Source organism: Jaculus jaculus, chromosome 12, assembly GCF_020740685.1.
Source record: "Jaculus jaculus isolate mJacJac1 chromosome 12, mJacJac1.mat.Y.cur, whole genome shotgun sequence".
Lineage (NCBI taxonomy): Eukaryota > Metazoa > Chordata > Mammalia > Rodentia > Dipodidae > Jaculus > Jaculus jaculus.
The window spans coordinates 4,039,511-4,064,059 of NC_059113.1; the positions used below are offsets into that span (position 1 = coordinate 4,039,511).

The 24,549-nt window shown below is 45.7% G+C and overlaps 1 protein-coding gene across 1 annotated transcript in view; it reads right to left on the reverse strand.

Moving 5' to 3' along the window:
- Positions 1-3,768: 3,768 nt before the first annotated feature.
- The window catches only part of Snx24 (sorting nexin 24), a 163,004-nt gene continuing 142,223 nt past the window's right edge, over positions 3,769-24,549 (reverse strand). The window contains exons 4-7 of the mRNA XM_045131923.1: positions 13,428-13,522; positions 11,968-12,000; positions 11,067-11,131; positions 3,769-5,166 (exon numbers count right to left, since the gene is read on the reverse strand). Coding sequence (XP_044987858.1) covers positions 5,099-5,166; positions 11,067-11,131; positions 11,968-12,000; positions 13,428-13,522 — 261 coding nt within the window. The 3' untranslated portion in view covers positions 3,769-5,098. The remainder of the gene's footprint in view (positions 5,167-11,066; positions 11,132-11,967; positions 12,001-13,427; positions 13,523-24,549) is intronic.

Below are 24,549 nucleotides of genomic sequence, written 5' to 3' on the forward strand. Positions count from 1 at the left end.
GAAGCTCTGGAGTGTATCATACTTGGGATCACTGATGTCACTACAGAAAACAATGCACATTTGACAGGCCAGGCCCACACGTGCTCTGAATCACAGGCCCGCCAGCTTGGAGTCGGTGGCTGCTGAGTTTCCAATGCTGAATTCAAAAGTAGAGTTGTCATCAAAGATGAAAAACAACCAGAGCCAAGATGGCAGGAGGGTGACTTTCAAGGACAGACAGACAGACTGAACCATATGTCCCCATTCAGCAGGCTGGAAAGACACGAGGGCGGGAAATCGGCAGTGCAGACTGCGTCTCTGTTCCCTCGATGATTGCCCAGGAGCGTTTATCTACTGGAAGAGCTCAAATGCATCTCACTGAATGAATGCAGTCTCTCAATCTCTAACCTTCCTACTGCGGACAGCATGCTGAATGAGACTCCTCCTCCTCCTCAAACCTATCAACCTTGATACTTTACCAAAGCCCCTTCCTGTGGCCACACACAATGGTGTTTAGAAGGAGTCAACAATCTAAAAACAATCATTCAGCCAGGCGTGGGGGCAAGTGCCTGCAGTTCCAGCCACTTGGGCAGCTGAGGCAGGAGGATAACTTGAAACAAGGAGTTAAAGGCCAGCTTGGGCAACATAAGAGACCCTGGAAGAAAAGTGGGGCAAGGCAAATAGGAGGAGGAGGAAAAGAGGAGACAGAAGGAGAAAAAGAAGTCTTTGAAGATGGTACAGGTCGTTCATGGACCATGTCCCTCAGAGCAGGGCCTAACTCAGTCCGCTGAGCAGTGCTCTGCTCTCTCAACCCAAAGACAGGCCCAGATCGGAAGGACTGATTGAGACCCTACAGTATTCTGATGCAGAGCTCTACTTTACAACTACTCTTTTTGAATCTTAGAAGATGCCAAGGGTATGAGAGTGGCAACTGGTGTGTGTGCTGAAACACCTTTTGTACCCGCAGTGGAAAGCACCAAGAGACCACTCCGTTCAAATGCCTTTGACGCTGAGTTTTGTTTTTGAGGTAAAATATACAAGACGGAAATCGATCATCTGAACCACTTTCAGTGCACAGTACTGTGGCACTGAGTGAGCTCCCACTGTTTAGTCACACTTCTCCAGAACCATGGTGTTTCCCAACTGAACCCAACAAAGTGCTAATCCCCATGTTTCCTTCCTCCGGGCCCTGGCAGCCGCCATTCTACTTTCTGTCTTGGGAAATGTGACTAGGTAACTCATAAACGCAATCATACACTATTTGCCCTTTTATGACTGGCTTATTGAACTTGTCTTTAATGTCCATCCCCGTACAACATACCAGAATTCCCTTCTTTTTAATATTTATTTATTTATTTATTTATTTGCAAGCAGAGAGACAGGGAGAAGAGAGGGAGAGAGAGGGAGAGAATATGAGAATGGGCAGGCTCAGGTCTCATCCACTGCAAACAAACTGCAGGTTCATGTGCCACTTGGTGTGTCTGGCTTTTCACAGGTAATGGGGCATCAAACCAGTGTTGTTAGGTTTTGTAGGCAAGTGCCTTAACCACTGAGCAATATCTCCATCCCTACTTCCTTTTTATAATTGCTTTTGAAAATTATTAAAATATGTGGTGTGTACATGTATATACACACAGTTACTGTCTGGCATTTTTATAACAGACAAATGGAAACACACCCAGTTACACAGCACCGGTTGCATGAACTGCTCACATGCATGCAACCATAAGAATGACGTGCTTTACGTATTGATGGGGAAGGCAGCCAAGGTGCATTACCCGAACATGGGCGTAAAGCAGCGGGGTCATAGGCTGCCATTTTTGCACACGGGGAGGAAAATGGAATATGTGCACACTTGATGAACAACATCTGCTTGCATATGGATGGACTAGCTCTCAAAACAGCATATACAGAAACTCAACGTCACGGCTGCCCGTGGGAGAGGACTTGCATATATGAGATGGGGTACGAGGATTTCTTTTTGTTGTTGTTACTGTTTTTCTTTTCCTTTTAATTTTTGTTTTTTAAAGAAAGAGGCAGGGGTGGGGGAGGAGAGAGAGGATGGGTATGTCAGGGCCTCCAGCCGCTGCAAATGAACTCCAGACGCATGTGCCACCTTGTGCATCTAGCTTATGTGGGTCCTGGGGAATCAAACTGAGATCCTTTGGCTTTGCAGCCAAATGCCTTAACCGCTAAGCCATCTCTCCAGCCTGGATTTCTTTTTTAATATTATGTCCCCTTTACTTTTTTAAAATTGTATTTTCAGCCATAGCACTCTATACATCATCTTCCCAATGTGTCTGAGCCGTGCTGACCAGAAGGCCACCAGCTCCTTCCCAGACTCCCTTGTAACGGGGACAACACACAACTTTGATGGGAAACGGAGTGGAAGACGTCAGTGGTGAATGCTGTCTTTCTGGCGCTCTGGGCTGTGGCTGGCCACTGGCGCAAAGGACTAACAGCTGGACACTTCTCTGGGGCTCAGCCTCTGGGGCTCAGCCTCTGGGGTGCTATTTGGAGGCAGCTGTGGTGACCAGAACGACTTCCCACCCCTGGGTTCGCAGGCCCTGCAACGCTTATCATCTCACTAGCTCCACCAGCAACTTCCTCTGTGAGTTCCTCCATAAGGCGCAGCAAGTTCAAGTGCCAGGGACTGCAGCTTTCAGGACGGCATTCCTGGGACCCCCAAGAGTTCCTTCCACATGTGCCTCGGAGAGGCTCTGCAGGCACTCAGCCTCAGGTACACGGGCTTTCTGCTGTGAGCCCTGAGCAACATCCTGTTCCTGCAAGAACCCTGACTGACAAGATCACACACTCAACTGTCAAGTGCATGTAAAAGTGAAGGGCACTTTACTCTCTGTTGGGGAATCTGCTTCTCTTTTTCAGATACACGCAGATCCTAAGGAGAGAGCCACCCTATCATACCTCAAAAGGGCACCAGCGAAAACTAAGAATAATTGGCGAAAGAAGCAAGTGTGCTGTTTTCTTGGTGAACCGGGTACCAGCACAAGGGTGAAGGAGAGCAACACAGAGAACAATCAACTCCTACCAAATCAGATATCCAGAGACACAGAGGCTCCCAAGACCTCATCACTGAAGCAGACCCAAAATGAACCCAACATGGCTCTGGGAAATTTTGTGGAAGAGGGGACAGACAGAAAGAATGTCAGAGCCGCACGTTGGGTCATGATACTCAGAGACATTTCCTCCTACCTATAACTGGGGGCTAACTCCACAATGCATGACCCATACACCCCAACAAGGAGGGGTTAGAGGGAGGGGGAGGGCATGGACAAGGCTAACAATGGTACAACTTGACTGTATTCACTGAGTACAAAACTAATAAAAAGAAAGAAAGAAAGAAACTGAGAAAAAAAAAAAGTGAAGGTCAGCCAGATGTGGTGGCGCACGCCTTTAATCCCAGCACTCGGGAGGCAGAGGTAGGAGGATTGCTGTGAGTTTGAGGCCACCCTGAGACTCCATAGTGAATTCCAGGTCAGCCTGGGCAAGGGTGAGAGAAAAAAAGTGAAGGTCAACTTTTATAAACCAATTAATTTTTTGCAAACAGATTTGAGTAGGATACCACTATACATGTTTGGTTTTTATTTTAAAGTTCTTTCTACTTGGTCAGTCATCAAGTATTTAATGAGTACCCATTGGTTTAATAATAGGTGAGGCCATTTGATAGCCTATCCCATTAGAAGTGAATGTCTGCATGGGAGAGGTGTGATATATGTGTGTGTGACAGACATAATCTATGTTTCTGACAAAATGCTAGGATTAGACAAATTCAAATTTTTCCTTTTTATTTAAATCAAAATATCTAGTAACATGAAAACATTTAAAAAGTATCTCCAATACATGACTATCCAGTTATTTTTGGTTGGTGACACTGAATTACCTCATTCTTACTCCCTACATGTAATAACATAATCCATCATGGAAACCTATCTTAAAAGTTCGCAGCAGGCTCTCAACCTGTAGGTTGAATCCTAGTCAGAAGCGCACGATGTGGTTATCACTTTCACTTTGAAACCTGGTTCTCCCGCGCTGAAGCTTACCAGACGTGACGACTATGCCTCGGCTAACTGCCAACTCATTTTCCTGGAATGCCCACGGATGCACACGTGCACAGGAGACATGTACGCCTTGACCCTCTGCTGCTCAAGAGATGCTTCTGTGTAACACCCAGTGGAATCACAGCACAAACACATGTCATGCACATGAACCCGAACATCAGGGAAGGGGCCCATGACAGCAGTCATGTGGACTCCCGTGGCAGTAGCCCTGATCCGCAGACGCACACCCTTGGGGAGACCCAGCGAATGTGGCCCGCCCGGTCCAGCTGCAGTCCTGGTCCGCTCAAGCGCACTTCGTACTAGGCAAGACCCTACAGTGTGACTAATGCTCAAAGGATGGGTCTTTTATGCCACATGGCCCCAGAAAAGCCACCAGCACTGTCAGCTGGCCTTTGAAAGAACACACATCTTCTGACGACACTACAGAAAAGGCCAGTAGAGCTCAGACATGCCACATAGTGTCTTTCTACAGGGATTTCAAGGACTGTCCCCATACCCATTTCATCCCGCACACCGTCTTGAGAAGCTCTCTTCTGGACACGACACAACTCCGCCACAACAGAAGCCTTGAGACGCCACGGTTTTTCAGTGTGCACTCCTGTCAGTATAAGTGATCTCCAGTTTGATTCTCCCTCACACGCAGCTCGGTGATGCTCACAGTGCAAGGATTAGTGTGTCATGAGATTGGAACGGAAGGCCCCCGACTTCCTCTGTGTCAGTAAGATTCCGGGTGTGACGTCCAATCAGCAGACACCGTGCCGAGGCGCAGCCCGGCTCTGCCTGCAGACGCTGCTGTTCTAGGATCCCTGCCGGCCACCTTGCACCCTTGGCCTTAACCTGACCCCTCCCCCCACGTTCAGGCTCTAGTTTTAAAAGCACCGTCTAATGGAAACGTCCTTGCCCTGAATTAAGCTGGGACTATGAATTTTCCCACTGGCCAGAGCTGTTGTGTCATGGAGTTTCGGTTAATTTGGTAGAAATTGATTTCCACGCCTACGATGTTGGAAGTCGCTTCGGCGTCCCAGAGCCACGCAGGATTTCTACCTTGGCTGCACGTGGGGACAGAAGAGCCCGTGAAGAACTCCGTCAATAACCACATCTGGAAACCCTGGAAAACAGAAGGGGAAGCGCTTTACTTACGGGCACGAATAAAACATAGATATGCTCTGTAGGCCGTGACAGGGTCGGAGCCGCCCTCTCTCTGGAGCCCACGGCCAAGCCATCTGCCCTTGGTCCAGGAAGCGAGGACAGAAGGCCAGGGCCACCGTCTCTCTGGAATTCATGGCTGTGCTGTCTGCCTCTGACCAGGGAGAGATGGTCAGAGGGCCAGGCACTGTTTCTCTAGAGACCCTGGACATGGTATCTGTCCTTGACCAGGGCCAGAAAGGCAGAGGGTCAGGGCCGCTGTGTCCCTGGAGTCCACAGCCACGCCCTGTGCCCTTGGTCAGGGTGGCTGGCTGTCACTCTGCTCTGCAGCTGACGGCACTTGCACTATCTCCAGGCGCTGCAGGACGGTGCGGTCAGATTTGTAGCGTATTGATTTAGCGGATGTTCTAATGGTTAATGCTGCTGAGCCCCGGCTCTTTCTCGGAATGTTTTCTCACAAGGAAGATGGATTACACTGGCAATTCAATTTCTAACAAAATCTCAATATACTTGAAGGAATTCCAAGATTTCTACTGGGAATACTTGCTGCGGTTTTTCCACTGAGGTTTACGGCAGCATGTAGTCCAAGTTGTCGAAGTGTACTTGTTTTACTGCAGAAGCTTCTAGAGACAGAGAGATGTGGCCTGTCTTCTTAACTGAACAGGACAATTTTTTTTTTTTTTTTTGCCAACCAAAGCTATCCTGTCAAACTTGAAAAGTCAGCCCCCCCCCTTTTTTTTTCAAGAGAGGTGCACAGTGCCTTCCGAACCACATCCCAGTTGTCAGAGTGGGCGATGGTGAACGGAACAGGAAACCGGGCTGTCTCATGGTCCAGATGTTTAAGTTCTAAGCTTCCATCTTACACAATTATACCCAGGAATACGCTAAGCTGAGCAATGTAAGTGTAGTCACTGTGTAAGTAGCCTAACCAGAAATGTTCAATTTGATGAGTTCTTTCACTCTAGAGTTCCTACGACAGGACATTGCTAAAGAGGACCAGGCCTCACTGGGAAGGCAGGAGGACTCTGGCAGAGGAGGCGGAGAGAGGTGACGTGACAGCCTGTGGGTGGCGGGAACCTAGAGCGTTCAGTGTGTCCTCAGTGGAAGTTAGGCAGTGAGGGAATGGTGTGAGGAGGCCAGGGGTAACCCTGTCACACCTCTGGGAAGAACTCGGGAATTGTGGCGTTTATCTGAAATGCAATGAGAAGCTATCGAGGGACTTTAAGTGGAGCAAGGCAGGACCACGTTTTGAGAATATGACTGGCTGCCGTGCAGAGAACGGACAGAAGCAAGCGTGACGTGCACACGGGGAGATCTGTTCAGTCACTGTGGCGCCTCACGGGGGGTCACTACACGGGAAGCAGAAAAGTAGATGAATCTCAGTGAAATGAAGGTACCCGGTGACACAGTAGAAGTGACTACGGGCAAGAGGGAGAAAGGAGTCAAGCATTAAGCTGGGTGGGGCGATGCATGCCTGCACCCCAGCATGGGAAGCAGGACCTCGAGTTCATGCTCAAGTATGATCCTGAGTTCTTCAGTAAGAAGATACAGCGAAATCTTGTCTTGTGAGAGCCAGAGCCAGACACACACAGAGACAGACAGACAGACACAGAGAGACGGAGGGAGAATGACAGAAAGAGAGAGGGAGAGAGAGAGAAGCTTCTCTTGGGTTTCTGGCTTGCAGACAGAGGGTGGTGGATGGGGTCAAGTAATCAAAGAATAGAAGATAATTCAGTTTTGGACTCGAGTAGTTTGATACACTTCTGAGACTAGCCATGGGCGAATCAAGTGAGCAGCTGCATACAGTGACAAATTCACCTCCATAAACATTTACTAAGAGACCTCTGTGTGGCAGCTACTGTTACATGCCACCCTTCTCATTACTAGAAATTTAAGCAAATCAGTCCCCGCCTCACCAATCAGCACATACAAGTTGAAGTAGGAATCAAATGTGCAAACACAAAAATGTGTTTTAAAAACTATCCCAACCGTCATCTGTGTTCCTGCAAGCAGCACTAATTCAATGCACTGAGTGACCAAAAAGAATTAAGATGCTACTAATATATGAGTATTCAGTAACTTGTGGTGGATGACATTTGGTTTCTTATGGTCACATGAAGTAACCTACTTTTTCATAGAATTTAACTTTAAAAGCTTACGCTAAGCCACACACAGGTATATTTGAGGCAATGATAATAAGTTAATTTTAATTCCCAATTTATTTCTCTTACATAGGTATGTACTGAAACCAACAGCAGTAAGTATAGCCATTGATTAATTTCATTAAAGCATTGAAAGAGGACATATATCTTTATCCATTGCTATCCAAAATCTGGAAGTCACCGTAATATCAGTTAAATTACGTCATAAATGTGTTTAGCTTAAGTGGATCTGATGAAGTTTATCAAAAGAGTAACCTCCACCACAACAAAGAACGCAGCTCACTCAGTCTGAGCAGTGACTCCACAGAGTTGCTAGGACTTCACACAGCCGTGCAGAGGTGAGGAAGAAAGCCATGGGGCACGGCCGGAAAAGGGAGAAAAGGTGCCGAGAGAAGCGGCCAGCTGAGCCGAAACCTGGGTGGAGGGTGAAGGTGTCTGGGGTGACCGTCCATCAGCACAGTCACCCGCGACCATTTCTGATGAAGGGAGGGAAGAGGGGCTCCGAGGAAACTGGGTGGGATGGTGGTATTTGTAACAAGTAGTGACCAATGACAAGATAATTAATTATACTCCTGCCTCCCCCCTTCATTTCTTGCATTATGACACTTCGGAGCTTGGCTTCATCGTAGATGTGATTTAATACGACGTCCGTTATTGTTTAACTTCCTCAAAGCCCTGCCCTCGCCTCATTGCCTACTGACAGCTCAGAAGGAATACGATTTGAGCTGTCATTTTGTTGGATTTCACTGATCTAATAAACTTTCGTCTGAATAAGGACAATGAAGGAACCTTCCTCTAGAGAAGGTCAGCAAAGCTTGCCAAGCCGTGGCATTCAGCAAGAGACCTGGGGGAGGAGAAGGACCCCCAAGCGGGCAGAGAGGAAGGCCCCAGGAGGATGCTGCCGCAGACGTCTGGTGTGGCGCACGGAGGCCCAGAACCCAGTGCAGGTGGCTGGAGCAGAGCATGCGACGGGAGCATGAGCTGGCTCGGTGGAGGCCTTAAAGCCACAGAGAGTCTGTGTTGGAAGCTCAGTGTTGTTTCTCAGCTGCACACATGGGCAGTCAAGCTCACGAGCAACGGTATTCAACAGAAAACTTGCTGAGAACGGGGCGTGGTGGCGCACGCCTTTAATCCCAGCACTCAGAAGGCAGCGGTAGGAGGATCACTGCAAGTTCGAGGCCACCCTGACCACCCTGAGGCTACACAGTGAATTCCAGGTCAGCCTGAGCTAGAGGGAGACCCTACCTCGAAAAATCAAAACAAACAAACAAACAAACAACAACAAAAACGCAGAAAGCTGCTGAGAAGAGGCTCGTCTTTGGCAGTGAAAGCCCAGTGCTTGAAGGAAGAATGTGGTCAGCACACGTGCGGCCGGCAAGTGGCCACGTAGGAGAAAAATAAAGACGTCCAGAGTGCTTAGCCGCAGAGGTCATTTTGAATTTTACAAAAAAATTAAAGCAAAGAACAACAACAAAAAGCACATGGTTTTTGCTGTTCAGAGGACTGTCCTCTTGATAAACCAAGACCATGTTGATCAGCATTTTCTAAGAGGATTTTAGATATATTTATTTATTTATTTTGGTTTTTCAAGGTAGGGTCTCACTCTAGCCCAGGCTGACCTGGAATTCACTATGTAATCTCAGGGTAGGCTCGAATTCATGGTGATCCTCCTACCTCTGCCTCCCGAGTGCTGGGACTAAAGGCGTGCACCACCATACCTTGATTTTCCTGTTTATTTGCAGGAAGAGAGAGGGAGAGACAGAATGGGAGTGCTGGGCCCCATGCCACCGCAAACGCTCTACAGACGCGTGTGCCACTCTGCACATCTGCTTGGTGTGGGTTTTGGGGAACCAAATCCAGGCCTTCAGGCTTCATAAGAAGTACCTTTATCTGCCGAGCCATCTCCCCAGTCCTTGAAGAGGAGTCTGAATGTTAGCTGTGTAAACAGGCTGGGCGTGGTGGCGCTCCACGCTCAACTTATTCCCTTTAAGCTTTCATGCGGCATCACTAGGAACTCCTTAACATTCCTGGTCTACACGTGGGCTCCAGACAAGCCTTGCCAAAATGCTGCTTGTCTTCACTGTCGAGGTGGATTATACCACACAGCAGACACTGCTTAATACATAAAAAGAGCCAGGTTTAAGGGCTATAAAATATTCCCCTCCTCCCCTAAGCATCTTGGCAATCGTCTCCAGTGACCATGCTGTTGTCTCCACTGCTGTGGGAGTTTTGGTCAGGCTGATGAAATATCTGAGCAAAGCATTACTTGGAAAATCACTTATGAAACCATTTTTTAAAAGATAACATGACGGCTGGGCGTGGTGGCGCACACCTTTAATCCCAGCACTCGGGAGGCAGAGGCAGGAGGATCACCATGAGTTCGAGGCCACCCTGAGATTACACAGTGAATTCCAGGTCAGCCTGAGCTACAGTGAGACCCTACCTCAAAAAACTAAAAAATAAAAAAAAAAAGAAGATAACACATGATTACTTAATCTCGGCTAATTGCACTACATTTGCTAAATATAACATTTGGATATAACACCAACTAATATACATATTTATTTTTTAAGGTTTAGAGGGAACTTATTAGATTTTAATACACGTCCTTCTAAAACATGAGAAGCGGGTGCTTAAGAAGGGTGGTTACTCCTCACTGTGAGGATTTTAAAGGAAAGACACTATACGTGAGACCATAGTCTTAATGGGAGAGGCAGCTCTCTTTGGCCAAGGTCAGAGACGGGAGGGGTCACCTGGGGTGCCCTGGCCATCTTTCTTTGGAGGTGGCAGCTAAGTGGGTGATCTGAGCCCGAATGCCTTGCTACTGAACAGAGTCCCCTCTCCCTGGCCGATGGAAAGGCTTTGTTGTTGGAAATAAGAAATGGCTTCAGTGCTTGCTTTATGTAGGCTGTCTACGTGTGCTACTTAGTGATTCTCACAGGCTGGGAATTCACTGGGCAAGCAGTGTGGAAGGACCCGTCGGGCCTCTGGGGTCCATCCACCAGCCATGTGAGCAAGTCACAGCCTCTTGGAATCTCAGTTTTTCTTATGAGGTCCGTGATAATATTTGCCCAGTCTGTTTCATAAGGTTGTTCAGAAAGTTAAATGAGATAATGTCTGGAAATGCCTCATGGAGAGCTACACAAGAGAACACTTTGAGAAGGACTCAGGGGACTGCAGCCAAAAGAGGACGCTGGTTAAAATATCGATTACAGTTATTCTTAAGTCAATTAGGTGTGTTTAAAATATACAACTTTAAGAAGCACACAGTCAAACATCCAAGACGCTGCAAGCTAAATGGAAATGCAGATACACTTGCCATGCATGTACACGGGTTTGGGGAAGAGCATTTTAAAAAAGGATGAGAGCTTTGAATCTGAACCCTGACATCTAGACAAAAACAAGCTGAGGCCCAAACACCACCACACAAAAATTAAAGGAAATAAATACCTTTTCCTCTTACCCCTTCCTTCTCTAATTCAAAATAGGCTGGGAAGAGAGAAAGAAAAATTACATTTCCTCCTGAAAGGCTGGCCCCAATTAAAATTCTAAATGTCTCTTACACCAAGAGCACTGGTTTATTGGCAGATGATTAAGCCCTGGACCGATGTCACTCTGTTAGACCCGCATTACAAACGTGGTTTATGTGGTGCAGGGGCAGATCAGTAAAGAGCTGTTAGCAGATGACAGGTTTGATTACCGCTGGCTGCAGGCAAGACGTATGGGTCCCTGAGGAACAGCAGCACCGGCTGGTGGGACAGTTTGCTGGAAAGGTCAACAACAGGCATGTCAGCATCAGGGGACGACGGTAAACAGAAAACACTACAAACTAGCTTTGAGGGGATCAAACTGCTGCATGGGGATGTCCCAGGGTTTCTGTCTTTGCCCGTGTGGGTGAGTAATAGCAAAGAGTGTGAGGGAGCACACGGATACCACACTCATCTTCCCAACACTTCTGTGTGGGGTCTGAAGCAAAGGTGCAATTTACACAATACATCATGGCCGAGGAGTGCTTTCTTAAAGATCCTGCAATATAAGTGAAACGATTCTTTTTCTGTGAAAGTCAGTGTAGCACGTGTGTGCCACAGTGTGCATGTGGAGGCCAGTGGACAAGCTCAGTGTCCATCCTCATCTTTGACTTTGTTTGAGGCCGAGTCTCTGGTTGTTTGTTGCTACGTACACTGGCTGGCTGTTCAGAGAGCCCCCGGGGAGCCCCCTGATCCCATCTCCCCGCTTGTCACAGGCATGCTGGGGCTGCAGTCATGCACCGCCGTGTCTGCCTTTACCTGAGTCCTGGAGATCTGAACTCAGGGCTTCATGGCTGCCCAGCAGGCACCTGACCCTCTGAGCCATCGCTGCAGCCCACAGTATCTTATTACTCGCCTAAAACCAAGTGGCACTCTGACTCTTTCGATCTTGATTACAACTTATTACTCCTGTAATTTCCTATCAAATAGTTAAAGTCTTAAAACCAATATCCAACCATGGTTTTCAAGAGAAACATGACCTCAAACACTTATAGCATGGGCAGTCAGACATCAACCACTTCATGGTCCCAGTCTTGCTCTGTGGGAAACTGACTGATTAGGATTAGTTCTTACCTGGACTCTTCAGACTCCATCTCATCGAAAGACCTATAATTTTATTTAAAAAAAAGAAAGATCAAATAATCTGGGTCAATGTTTACGACAAAAAAAGAACAGTCAGTACTTTTAGCACTGGGTTGGGGGTGAGTTTGCACTGAGCTACAGAATGCTGTGATTCAACATATAGAATCTCAAACTGGAAGATTCTTGAGATTCCAGTTTCCTAAAGATAACTTCAAAGTGTTACGGATGTTCGTTACTAATTTGAGGCTGGGGTAGGTGGAGAAACGACTTTACTCACTGTCATTGTTAATACTTCTTTTTTTTTTGTTGTTGTTATTTATTTATTTATTTGAGAGCGACAGACACAGAGAGAAAGACAGATAGAGGGAGAGAGAGAGAATGGGTGCGCCAGGGCTTCCAGCCTCTGCAAACGAACTCCAGACGCATGCGCCCCCTTGTGCATCTGGCTAACGTGGGATCTGGGGAACCGAGCCTCAAACTGGGGTCCTTAGGCTTCACAGGCAAGCGCTTAACCGCTAAGCCATCTCTCCAGCCCTGTTAATACTTCTTAAACATAAACCACGCGCCCAGCCGCCCAAGAAACACACACAGGCTGGCTCAGAACACACTGCCCACATAGATTACTTGGTACGCATGGAATCTCGTTCTAGCTCTGGGGTGAGTGGCGAGTGGCCTTGAGTAAGTCGCTGTGCTAAGGTTAGGTGTCCCTCCATCTCACTCTGCCGGCAGCTCGTCTGGACCTGACCCTGGGAGCTGGGGAGCTCTCCCTGCTGCCGGGGCTTGAGCGCCTCACTTCTCTGTGGATGAGTTTACCAGGCAAAGGTGTTGCTGAGGGTCCAAGTGCAAGTGGCTTGTTTCAGAGTTAATTTTTCAGGAGAAAGCCCCCAACTGCTGGTGCTATTTAGCCTCTGTGTCCCACAGTTGACGGGGACAAGGGTGCGCAAGTCACTAGCTGTGAGAGAAGCAGCAGGCCAGAGGAGACAGCACACTCGCTCTGGGAGGCCTGGGCTCTGCAGAGACCTGGTGTGGAACAGTCACGTCCCATGCCTCTGACCAGCTACAAAACGAGGAGGCGCTATCATCTCGAAGGTCAGTATCGCTTTAAAATCACATGAAGATGTACACAAGGAGGATACGTACTTGGCTCAAGTATCCACAAGCGAAGAGACTGTCCCCCAATATGCTCTCTGCACCCCTAATTACCAACCTGCAGGGTCAATGTTTGCTTAAAGGTCAGCTCCTTACATGCCTGGGCATTTGCTGCAAGAGGCAGGTGACGGCCTGATGAGCTTTCTCTCGCTGGAAGCGCAGAGGAGCAGGTGAGGTTCTAACTAGGAGATCGGGCGAGGCCAGACCACTCCTTGGGCACCACTCAGAGATATTTGCTATGCCCATCAGTTATTGAAGAGTAACTTAAAATACACATCTACAGTGTAAACAACAGTTCTTACCCACAACTTTCTGCTTTCGGTAGAGAGGGCAAGTGTCTTACATTCAGGAAATCAAGAAAGAGTTTGGGAAGTTCTTCATTTTCTAAAATGACAGCCTGTGAAAACAGAAAACAGAATTAGAAACTGAAGGGAATTTTGCTAGGCAGTCAATCAAGGGAGCTATATCAAAAAGTCATAACTGTCTATCAAAGTCTTTACCAGTAGCATTCCTCACAGCCGATAGCGGGGTACACCCCATTTCGCCGAGTGCACCCTCGGGCAGACACACAGGCTCGGGAGTGTGAGTAGACCTCGCCCTTCACCACTTCACCCCCTCACACATCCTGCGCCAGCAGGGCGCCTCCTGCTCTCAAATGGTCACGGTGGACAGGACAGCAGAGAAGCACTAGCTATGGTCCCTTCCAAAACTGGGGCACATCTCTACCACGGCTACGATATGTCAACCAAACTTTTCTGTACTGACGGCCTGATGAGTGTGGGCACATTTCCACAAGAGACCACGACACTACTACAGCTTTGCTAACTGGAAGGCTGAGTTAAAGGCTGCACCTGTTTCTATACTAGGACCAGCTGACATTTATTGCCATCTGGACAGCTCCACTTAGAGGGTCAGTGACAACTTTACCACTAAGTGTAAATCAGGGTATATATTGAAAAAAAATCTATAGAGTTCTTCCACTTAAAGGGCTCTACTAAATAGCGGGCATAATGGCGTAACCATGTCAGTCCTCTGAGATCCAAATTACGCAACTTAAAGGAGAAATCTGATGGAGACTACTGAGTGCATTTTCATATTTATGTATTTTTAAGAGTCTGCCACTGTGTGTGATCTGATCACGCATTTCCCATCTGCTCTTTCCCTCCCACAAAGACCATAAGGGAAAAGCACTGAAGATTGCATAATAAGCTCTTGATATTAATATAACTGTTCTTTGTCATGTTTTCTGAGAGAGGCTCTCTCGGGCTGGCCTTGAATTTACCGCAAGTCTCCTGCCTCAGCTTTCTCAGTACTGGGATTACGTACGTGAGCTGCCGCACCCAGCATTTACGTATTCTTAAGGGTTCTTTTCGATAACGTACCTAGACAAATGTTCTCCTGGGAGCACATGCTGTCTAGCAACGAGACGCAGTGAAGCATTGGCAGCAGATCAGCGGCAGCTGTGCCGGCCGTGGCCCAGGGCTCATGACCAGAGACAAAGTCAGGTCACACGACGGCTGTTGGTAGTTCTAGCTTGATTTCAACCACAATTTATACATGAGGTGACTTCGGTTCTCACTGCAAGGCCTGCCTGGCTGCCATTCCTATTGGGCTGGCCCCACCTAGAAAGCCAGTGTGGTCACTGTTTCTCACACCAGGTACTAATCCACAATGACCTCCAGGAATGAGAGAGAGAAGAAAAATGATTGGAAACTCTTACTTTATTCACTAAATAAAATTTTCTGGGCATCTTTTTTTTGGTAGGGGCTCTCTCTAGCCCAGGCTGACCTGGAATTCACTGTGTAGTCTCAGGGTGGCCTTGAACTCACGGTGATCCTCCTACCTCTGCCTCCCGGGTGCTGGGATTGAAGGCGTGCGCCACCATGCCTGGCCTCTGGGCACCTCTTTTATTAGGTGCTAGGATATGGCAGGGAGTGGAGGGTAAGTTAAACAACACACAACTTAAACTTGACTTAGAGCCCTGTGATGAAAAATCAGACCACTGCCCCTGCCCTCCAGTCAACCGCCCACCTTGTACGGAGAAAATATTTTCTCTTTCTCTATTTACAGAAGCAGAAAAAACACAGACGTCAGAATACAAGGTGTGAAGGAGGAACCTCTCTGCCAGAGACAGGATTTTATATAATTACAGTTCGTTTCTTTCAGATATTTAACATTTATCTTGAGTTCTGCCTCCCAAGGGAATCTGAATGCCCAGAGGCCATTACTTCAGTACTTCTAAAAGTTACAGAAATGAGAACACATAAGAAATTCTAAGAAGCCTATTCTCTCTATCTCTCTGGTTCTCTCATAAATAAAATAAAAATAAATTTTAAAAAATAGGGCTGAAGAGATGGCTTAGTGGTAAAGGCATTTTCCAGTAAAGCCTAAGGACCCAAGTTTGATTCCCCAGTACCTCCATAAGCCCGATGCATGTGTGTCACATGCATCTGGAATTTGTTTGCAATGGCTAGAGGCCCTGGCATGACCATTCTCTCTCTATATGTTTCTTTGTCTTTCTTTCTCTCTCTCTAATAATTAAAAATAAAGAAATCCCAAGGAAATTTCGTCATGATGCAAGTTACCATGATTGAGTTGTGTCTAGATTTTACCTGCTTAAGAGGACACACAATACTGACATGCATCATAAAACACTGTCACAGGGAGGAGTCGCCACCCCAGCAACAGTGCTTCCTGTGTGCAAGAGGAAGCCTTCAGGGTAAAACACAAAGTGGGGAGGGCGCAGCATTCTTATCTCCACCCCCACCTTTTTAAAATAAATTAAATCAATAACAAGTGTGGGACACTTTTAATGACCTGAACTACTTAATTTCCAGGATCTTTAGGCATACCATCCATCATGGCAGTATGGAGGAAGACATCTCTTGAGTGTCGGGAGGTTACTTTGGTTTTATTAATGCAAGATTTAGGGAATTTTAACAAGGTGAACTGTTTATTTGCCTTGACAGATTGGCTTACAATGCACTGGCTACATCTACAGCATGATCATTAATGACAAAAGACAGGCAAAAAGCTGTTTACACGGCAACACAGGGACAAGAATTAATCCTGCCCAGCCTCCCTGGAGTTCTCCAAACAGATGATCACACTGTTTTAGGTAAGACATACTGGCAAAAAGAAATATAGAAAAATTCTAGAAATGTCTATTTATTTTTGTTCCCTCAATATTCTCAATTAATATTTTCCAGAAAATAATGACTAAAATGTTCTTGTGGACTTAGTTATAGACTGCAGGACCAGGTGTGTGTTGGGGGATGTAGGTTAAGCAACTGAGTTATGTGAGCAGGTATGTTTCCTAAACTCTTAAGAAACCTCAAAAAGAATGAATGTTTAAGTGCAAACAAAGATGACTAATTTACATAATTGAATATAATATGTACAAATGAAAAAACCGTCATTAATTAGTGCAGCAATGCCAAAAAGGAATTACATTAGTCCAACCCATGACCTCACTCAGGAGACGGACCACAAGTGGTGCTTCCCAGCCACGCCATGTCCATCCCTACACCTTGACAAGCTGTTGCTCAGAAGGGGCGTCCCTGTCCAAAGCTGGGCCCCGATTCATCCAAAACCTTCAGGGCCCAATTTAAACCACCCAATCTTATTCCCTAGATAAACTAATCTAAATTTTGGATACCAAATCATATTTCCCCATTGATTCACACTGCTCATCTCCTCTAGTGTTTGATGGTTATTATTTTCATTCTTTTGAGGCAATGTGGTGCATGAAGCATGCGGGCTTCCAAGTAAGTCTGTTTCTAGTCCTCTGCGGACCTAAAAAGGCTGTGGCACACAATTAGCATTCAAGACATGCTCACTGTTTCCTTTGAGAAAGAGAGTGTTGCTGGGGCTGGGGAGATGCCTCAGCCAGCAAACGCCTGCTGTGCATGAGGACGTGAATTCAGATCTTCAGCACCATGAAGTGGCTGGTGTAGTATTGTTTGCTTTAATTCCAGCACTGGGGAGGCAGAGGCAGATTCCTGTCGCTGGCTAGCTAATCTAGCTGAATCTGTGAGACCTGACTCAAAAAATAAGATGGTGAATGACTGAGGAGACACCTGACATTAATCTCTGGTCTCCACACACATGTACACACATGAAGGCATATGCATATGAACACACATGCACACATATCCTATGAGAGACAGAAAGGGAGGAAGAGAGAGAGACTGAAAATTCCTTTTGTTGTATCCATTTTGGAAGGATTGTCACCCATACAGTATCTGCCCTTCTTAGACCTCTATGATTCATGGATCCTTTGAAAATTAGATAAAAGCTAAGCATCTTACTTGCTTAAACACACACACACATTGGTGCTTTCAGAGTCAGGACGTTCTCAAACTTCTGCGGGCCCAGCAGAGGTCACCTGCTTTGAGCTTGGCCTTAGCAGTCACAGTGCTGGGCAAATACATCTTGCTGGGAACCTCACACCCAGCCCAGCTGGTGTGGCCCACGAGCTCCCAGAGGCCAGGCATCCGATTTCATTTCTCTGTCTCCTTGTCAATGAAGACCTTGCAGGAGTATGTGCTGCTTTCCTATTTGGATTCATCAGCATCTCCAGCTCTGGTCTGTGGTTGGAGATAAAGGATTCTTCCCAACAGACCAAAGCCCATGGCTTCACGAGGTGAAGACAGTCATTCCCATTCATGCGTCTGTGTTCTGTGTCTTCTATGTGTAATGAAAAGTGCAACATCCCTGGTGTGGAGGGTTTCCCACCTTGACAAAATGTTGTGGAAAACAGGATTTTGAATTGTCCTATAGCAGGATGAGAGCTGGCTAGGACTGGTCCTCCAACAGGTCAGGCGAGTGCAGGGCCCCAGGCCCAGAGCGATCTAACCGATCCCTGGGGGTTGGGTCTCTGCTATGGCTTGTCCACTCCTGCAGGCAAACTGGCACAAAGTCCAGTGACTAATGTATGCAGGAAGACACTGGAATTCAAAATGAATGTGACGACTTAGAAGAAAAGTTGGAAATAAAACTCATTAAATTATACAAGTATAAGCACGGAGTAAAATACTGTAAGAGGCCAAATTAATTACACAGAGTCAAGATGGACAGTGGCTAAATTTTCATGCAAGTGCTGTGGGTCTCAAGGGGTAGGTAGGTCAGCACAAAGTCCTGCTTTCATACAGCGTCAACTGAGGGGTAACACACCCGCTCCCCTTAATGCAGATGGTGACGGCCCCAAGGAAGGAAAAAGAAGAAACCTAGGAGGAGGCAGAGGCAAGCAATGAGAACAGCTAAAAGACGTCAGTGTCCACAAAAGAGGTCGCCCAAGCAAAGAAGGAGACAGCGGAGGGCCAAGGAGGAAAGGGTGCGCATGTGCAGGTTTGTGCGGGTGTGTGCATGTGCAGGGTGCAAGGGTGTGTGGCGTGCACACGCATATGCACATGAAGGCCAGAGCTTGACATCAGCAGCCTCCCTCTGCAGTTCTCTACCTTATTGTTCAGAAAGGCTCTCCCCTCTAGAACCACCGCACCCCAACGTCTACAGTTCTGGAATTCAAACTCTCAAGCGCTTTATCAACTGAGCATCTCCCCTGGTCTTGGTAGAAAAAAAAGAAGATTGTTAAATTAGTTAATTCTATTGAGGAGGGTGCCCAGTGGTCATTACACAGGTTCAAACAAGTCCTATTCCAACTGACCAAAGAAGTCTATTTCTAGCTGAAACCTGTAAAATAAAGCTAGCAATAGCCAGATGTGGTGGTGCATGCCTTTGACCCCAGCACTCAGGAGGTAAAGGGATCACCGTGAGTTCGAGGCCAACCTGAGACTACACAGTAAATTCCAGATCAGCATGGGCTAGAGTGAGACCCTACCTCAACACCCCTCCCCCCAAAAAAATTAGCAACAATGTCTTCTGTATGGGAAGAGAAGGCACCAAGGGGCAGCTAAGTAACACGGATCCTTCAGAACACATGCCCATGGGAAACCCCATGACTTAACAGAAAAGGGCTCCACAGTAACTTTTATCCCCCCAGCTTATCACTAAGAATAGCTGGAACATATGCTGTATTATTAAGACAACATAGAATGTGGTTAAATCAAAGAGTTATAACAAGAGTGTTATATAGCATATGGCATACTTTGATATCACTGCATCTGACACCAATAAATTTTACAACAGCAACTCAATGCATCTTGTAAAAGCCCAAAACAATTCTCTGTGTAATATATTCATTTCTGCAAGAATAAATGACTTTCCTTAAAATTGACCAGATACTTCTTAAAAAACATAAATGAGGTAGGTGGGTAAACACTCCTACCCCACTAAATCAGTAAAGGACAAATGGTGAAAGGGGCAGAAAGCAATAGCATTGCTACGGAAGCCCCCCAAGCTCAGTGTGTACTGTAAGAGAAATGTCGTTTTTATTGAAAACATGCAATTATCGTCATGGAACACAAATCACAAAATTCCAATTTTTCCACCTTATCAGCTTTATAAAATCATGTTCCCAAAGGACAGAATTGATTAGTTGCACATGTTCTTTCTGCGACATCCCAAATACTTAATTGTCAGCTATCTTTTCTTCTTCAGTACATAAAATGTACTCACAGAATTACAGAGGGACTTGTTCTGTCTTAACCTTCACAGGATGCCATCATGCGGCAGAAAACACTGGTAAAATATCACAGGAGAATGCCGCTGGATGAGGGAGACATATAAACACTGTAATGATTTCCCACGAGTTTCCATTTTAGAAAATTGTCACTAAGGCGAGCATAAATGGTGACACATCACCACCGAGGACACGGTGAAATCGAACGCTGGCATTCTAGTTAGGTCCAAACCTACCCAGCAGCCAATTATAACAGGAACGGAACATCTTGTTGAAAACTTGGAGAGACCGCGTTGCTAACCTTCCGCGATCACTGCACAAAAGCTATGTTCCCCCCCCCCCACACACACACTGATCTGGTCCTTTATTTTCTTTTCAAAACATACATATACACACATGCATGTATGCACACACATGTACACAGACACACACACACACACACATGTCCCCATCCCCATTGTCTGGCAAGGTTTCTATAACTGCAGAGAACCGCTCTGTTTAAAAGCTAGGGCATGGCACTAAGTCAGGAGACATTCAGGAGTCCTTTCAGATCCTAGTTTGGTTTGAAGTGTCTGATTTGGAGGCGACAGAGTTCACTGGGACAGTTTTTCCTCTCTTCACCAGAAAGATGCTTCGTATCATACCTACTTCACAGGTGCAGCTGGGAAAAGGAAGGGAGAAAAATCAATGCCTCCTCTGTGCAGTGAGTGGGCTGCAGTGTCACTGTCTGCCGGGACCCAAGCCCATCAGCTCAGCAAGGCTTGGTGACCATCAGCCTCCCACTTAAACACGTCCCACCATTAGATCACAGTTTCACAAAATGAGCCACGGTCCGATCGGCAAAGGGGCACCAGCCAGTAAACAGGTCTAGGAAGGAGCGTGACTACCTAGGAAGCATAAAGCAAGCGTGCTTCTCAAGAACTCACCGCCCACCGCACCCTTCCGTCTGATGTGCCACCCCCCTCCCCCGAGACACGTCTACCTTGTGTCTCAGGGACAACTGCACTGCTCATGGAATTCCAGCAGATGTTGGCAATGGCTTCCCAGGGCTTCACAGACTATCTTCCATGAAATTCAAAAACCTGCACCAAAAGCTGAATGCTGAAAGGGGCTATTTAAGTGATGAAAAATGTATGTAAAGAAATAATGTGAGGGGGCTGGAGAGATGGCTTAGCGGTTAAGGCATTTGCCTGCAAAGCCAAAGGAACCCGGTTCGACTCTCCAGGACCCACATAAGCCAGATACAAAAGGGGGTGCATGTGTCTGGAGTTCATTTGCAGTGGCTGGAGGCCCTGGAATGCCCATTCTCTCTCTCTCAAATAAATAAAAATAAAATAAAATAAATATATTAAGAAGCAATGTGACTTGGCTAAAATTATTTTGGGGAAAAGAAATACATATCTATGCCAAATATATTTTATATCTATATATATATACCCATCAATCAACTACATCCATCCATCTATCTCAGAAGGTTTTGCTATGTAGCCTAAGCTGGCTTTGAACTCCTGATTCTCTTGCCTTTGTCTTCCAAATATTGAGATTACAGATATGTGTTATGCCTGACTGAAGAAAATTTTTGATGTGGCATAAGAGATCAACCACAAAACAGTAAAAACTTGGAAATCAACTACCTTTGAGCTATTTTAATATCAAAGCTCTGATATTAAAATAGCTCAAAGGTAGTTGATTAATTAATTAATTTTTTAATTAAAAAAAAGAAATATGAAAAGTGGCCTGAAAACAGTAACAATGTGGAGCAGAGATTAAGAACTTGTTATGCAAAGGCCAAGTAGGCTTCTGGGGTACGGGACGGATTTTTACTGGTCAATGTGTGGGCCATCGAGAAATTGGACATACCAAGGGGGGATACCAAGGCATTTGTGACAAGATCTGACATATTTTTATTACAATCGGAGCAGCAGAAACATTCTTCAGGTCTAACAGCCATCAATGTGACCCTCTCTTTGGCTGTCTCTAGAACACTTCATAGTGGATCTACTGAGAAATGTTATCAATTGATTTTCATTTCCTACTCGATCCCTTTTTAAATCTACCTGCTCTGCTGTTCTTAGATTCTTCTTTTGTTTTGTTTTGTTTTTCAAGGTAGCTATTTTAGCCTAATTGATGAGCTCCAGGTTCAGCAAGAAACCCTGTCTCAAAAAATAAGCTGGACAGAAACTGCACAAGACAATTTGACATCGACACGTGGCCTCCACACACATGAACACGTATGTTCACATGCACCTGTACGCATGTGTGCCTTGCTAAACAAACATGCACATTACGGATTACACCAGAATTTATGTGGCATGTTCTTGATGATGCAATAGAACAAACAGGCAAACAAATTCTGGCTACTCATCTGTAAGTCAAAACTAAGGTTTGGGAACTAGTGTGTCTGAGGAAGACAGTGCTACAAAGCAAGCCAAAAGCTGACTTGAATCACTTGGTCAGGAAATAACTGAAGTACAAGTTATGGACTATGTTGATGGAGAAACTGTCAGTCCTTTAAAGAACAAGCAATAATCACTAGAGTTTAAGAGGCTGCCTGAAGGCAGCCATGGGAGGCTAGATTGTAATGAAAGTCTTTTGGTGGTGGTGGGGTTTTTGTTGTTGTTTTTCTTGTTTTTGGTTTTTAGAGGGAGGGGCTCACTCTAGCCCAGGCTGACCTGGAATCCACTATGTAATCCCAGAGTGGCCTCGAACTCAGTCATGGCGATTCTCCTACCTCTGCCTCCCAAGTGCCAGGATTAAAGGCATGTGCCACCACGCCTGGCTTAGCAATGAAGATTTATAACTAGCATAGCCACGTGTGTTAATGAACTGATATGTTGAAAGTAATTTGTCCTCTCAAGTCTTTGACTTATTCCTCCAACAGACCCAGTTCTAGTACACGTTTCAAGTGACATAATGTAAACAGATTGGGCCTACCTCGGCATATACATGCCTACTGTCCTGTATAAGGCAAAAGGTGCATTAGGCGTAGGCGTCAGTTTTTGAAAAATGAAGACCTCTAACTCCATTTCATATTCATAGAATTATGAACACTGCATGGAGTTGCCCAACTAACTGCTACATTAGTTATGCAATTATTGTTGTCCATGAATTTTAGAAACTCATTAGTGGGAACACAGTGGGAAATGCTCAGTGTGACATGTGACTTAACTCCAGATCCGTAGTAAGTCCTCAGAGAAACAGCACAAGGAGTGAAAAGTGGTCGTGGTGGAGGTAGGGTCTCCATCTAAAGTTAAAAATGAACCTTGCGGGGTGTGGTGGCGCATGCCTATAATCCCAGCACTCGGGACCCACATAAAGCCAGATGCACAGGACACACATCTGAGCTCGTTTGCAGCAGCTACAAGTCTTGGTGCACCTGTTCTCTTTCTCTCTCTCTTTCTCCTTGCAAATAAATAAAAATAAAACAACAATGAAACAATAAGTCACCGGTGGCCAGGGTCTAGTAGTCCGCTTTCTGCCTCTTTTCCTCTCTCTCCCCTTTCCGGCCTCTCTTGCTGGAAGGCAGGCACGGCCTTGGAACTTACCTGTAATTTCATGGTTATAAGGAAAAGTCCAAAAGGAACACAATTGCAATCCATTATAATCTTGAGCCAATGAATCAAAACCTAAATCACTGACCACTGTACTTCCCACCACATGAGAGATAAACCTGTTTTGCTTAAGCCTTTTTATTTTGCTGTGATCTCTGGTAAAACACAAGTCCCTACTGATATATGTATGATCCTTGCCTCTGCAGGTTGTAAAGCTCGTGTTTGGCTCACAGAGCAGAGTGCTGGGTGAAAAAACAAGGCAAAGAAAAAGAAGAGAGAGACTAACCCAATTCTGGCACTCAATTTTTAATTTACTACCTTGGTATTGAGTAGAAAATTTGAAAGAAAAAAACTTAATATTGCATTTCAAATCTACTTTTTAAAAAATTCCCTAACATTAGGAATAGTGTATGAAAAATGAAAAAGCAACAGGATTCACATGTGGCTTGCACTGTCTATAAAAAGAAAGAAAAGAGCTGATACATGAAACATGCTCATGACTAATTCAACAGGTCCTAAGGACATATTCCAAGACAGAAATCAAGCTCATAGTGAATGATATGAAGCTATACAAAGAAAAACATAAGCTAATTATCTAGAAAAACATCCTCCTAAACAGATCTTTTAAACAAATCATGGATTATATCTCTATGGAAATGTTACAGAAGATTCTCCAAATCAGTGTAGAATGAGCCACAAGGATCCCCTTAGCGTTGGCTGGAGAATGAAAATACAATTCCACTTTACTAGGTCCTTTTCATCCAAGATTTTAGGACCTTTCAACAGTTTTCTATCAAGAGCAATTAATAGAAGACAACACACACGTATTCAAGCGATTTCAAGTTTTCTGTCTAGAGGACATGAGGTAAGTGTATGGGAGAAAGAGTTTTATTTTTATTTTCTATTTTTTATTTATTTGAGAGAGAGAGAAAAAAGAAGAAAGAAAGGAAGAAAGGAAGAAAGAAAGGTGTTCCAGGGCCTGCAGCCACTACAAACGAACTCCAGACATATGTGCCGCCTTGTGCATCTGGCTTACGTGGATCCTGGGGAATCCAACCGAGGTCCTTTGGCTTTGTAGGCAAACCCCTTCACTGCTAAGCAATTTCTCCAGCCCAGTTTTACCTATTTATTTATTTTTAATGTGAAAAAAGGTTGGGAAGATGGGTCATTAAGTAAGAGGTAGCTTTCTGAGCATGACAATGTAAGTTCTGCCCCCAGCACCCACATTAACACACAAGCGTGGCTGCACATGGTTACAACCCCATTGTTCAGGGGGACAAAAAAATGGAGAGT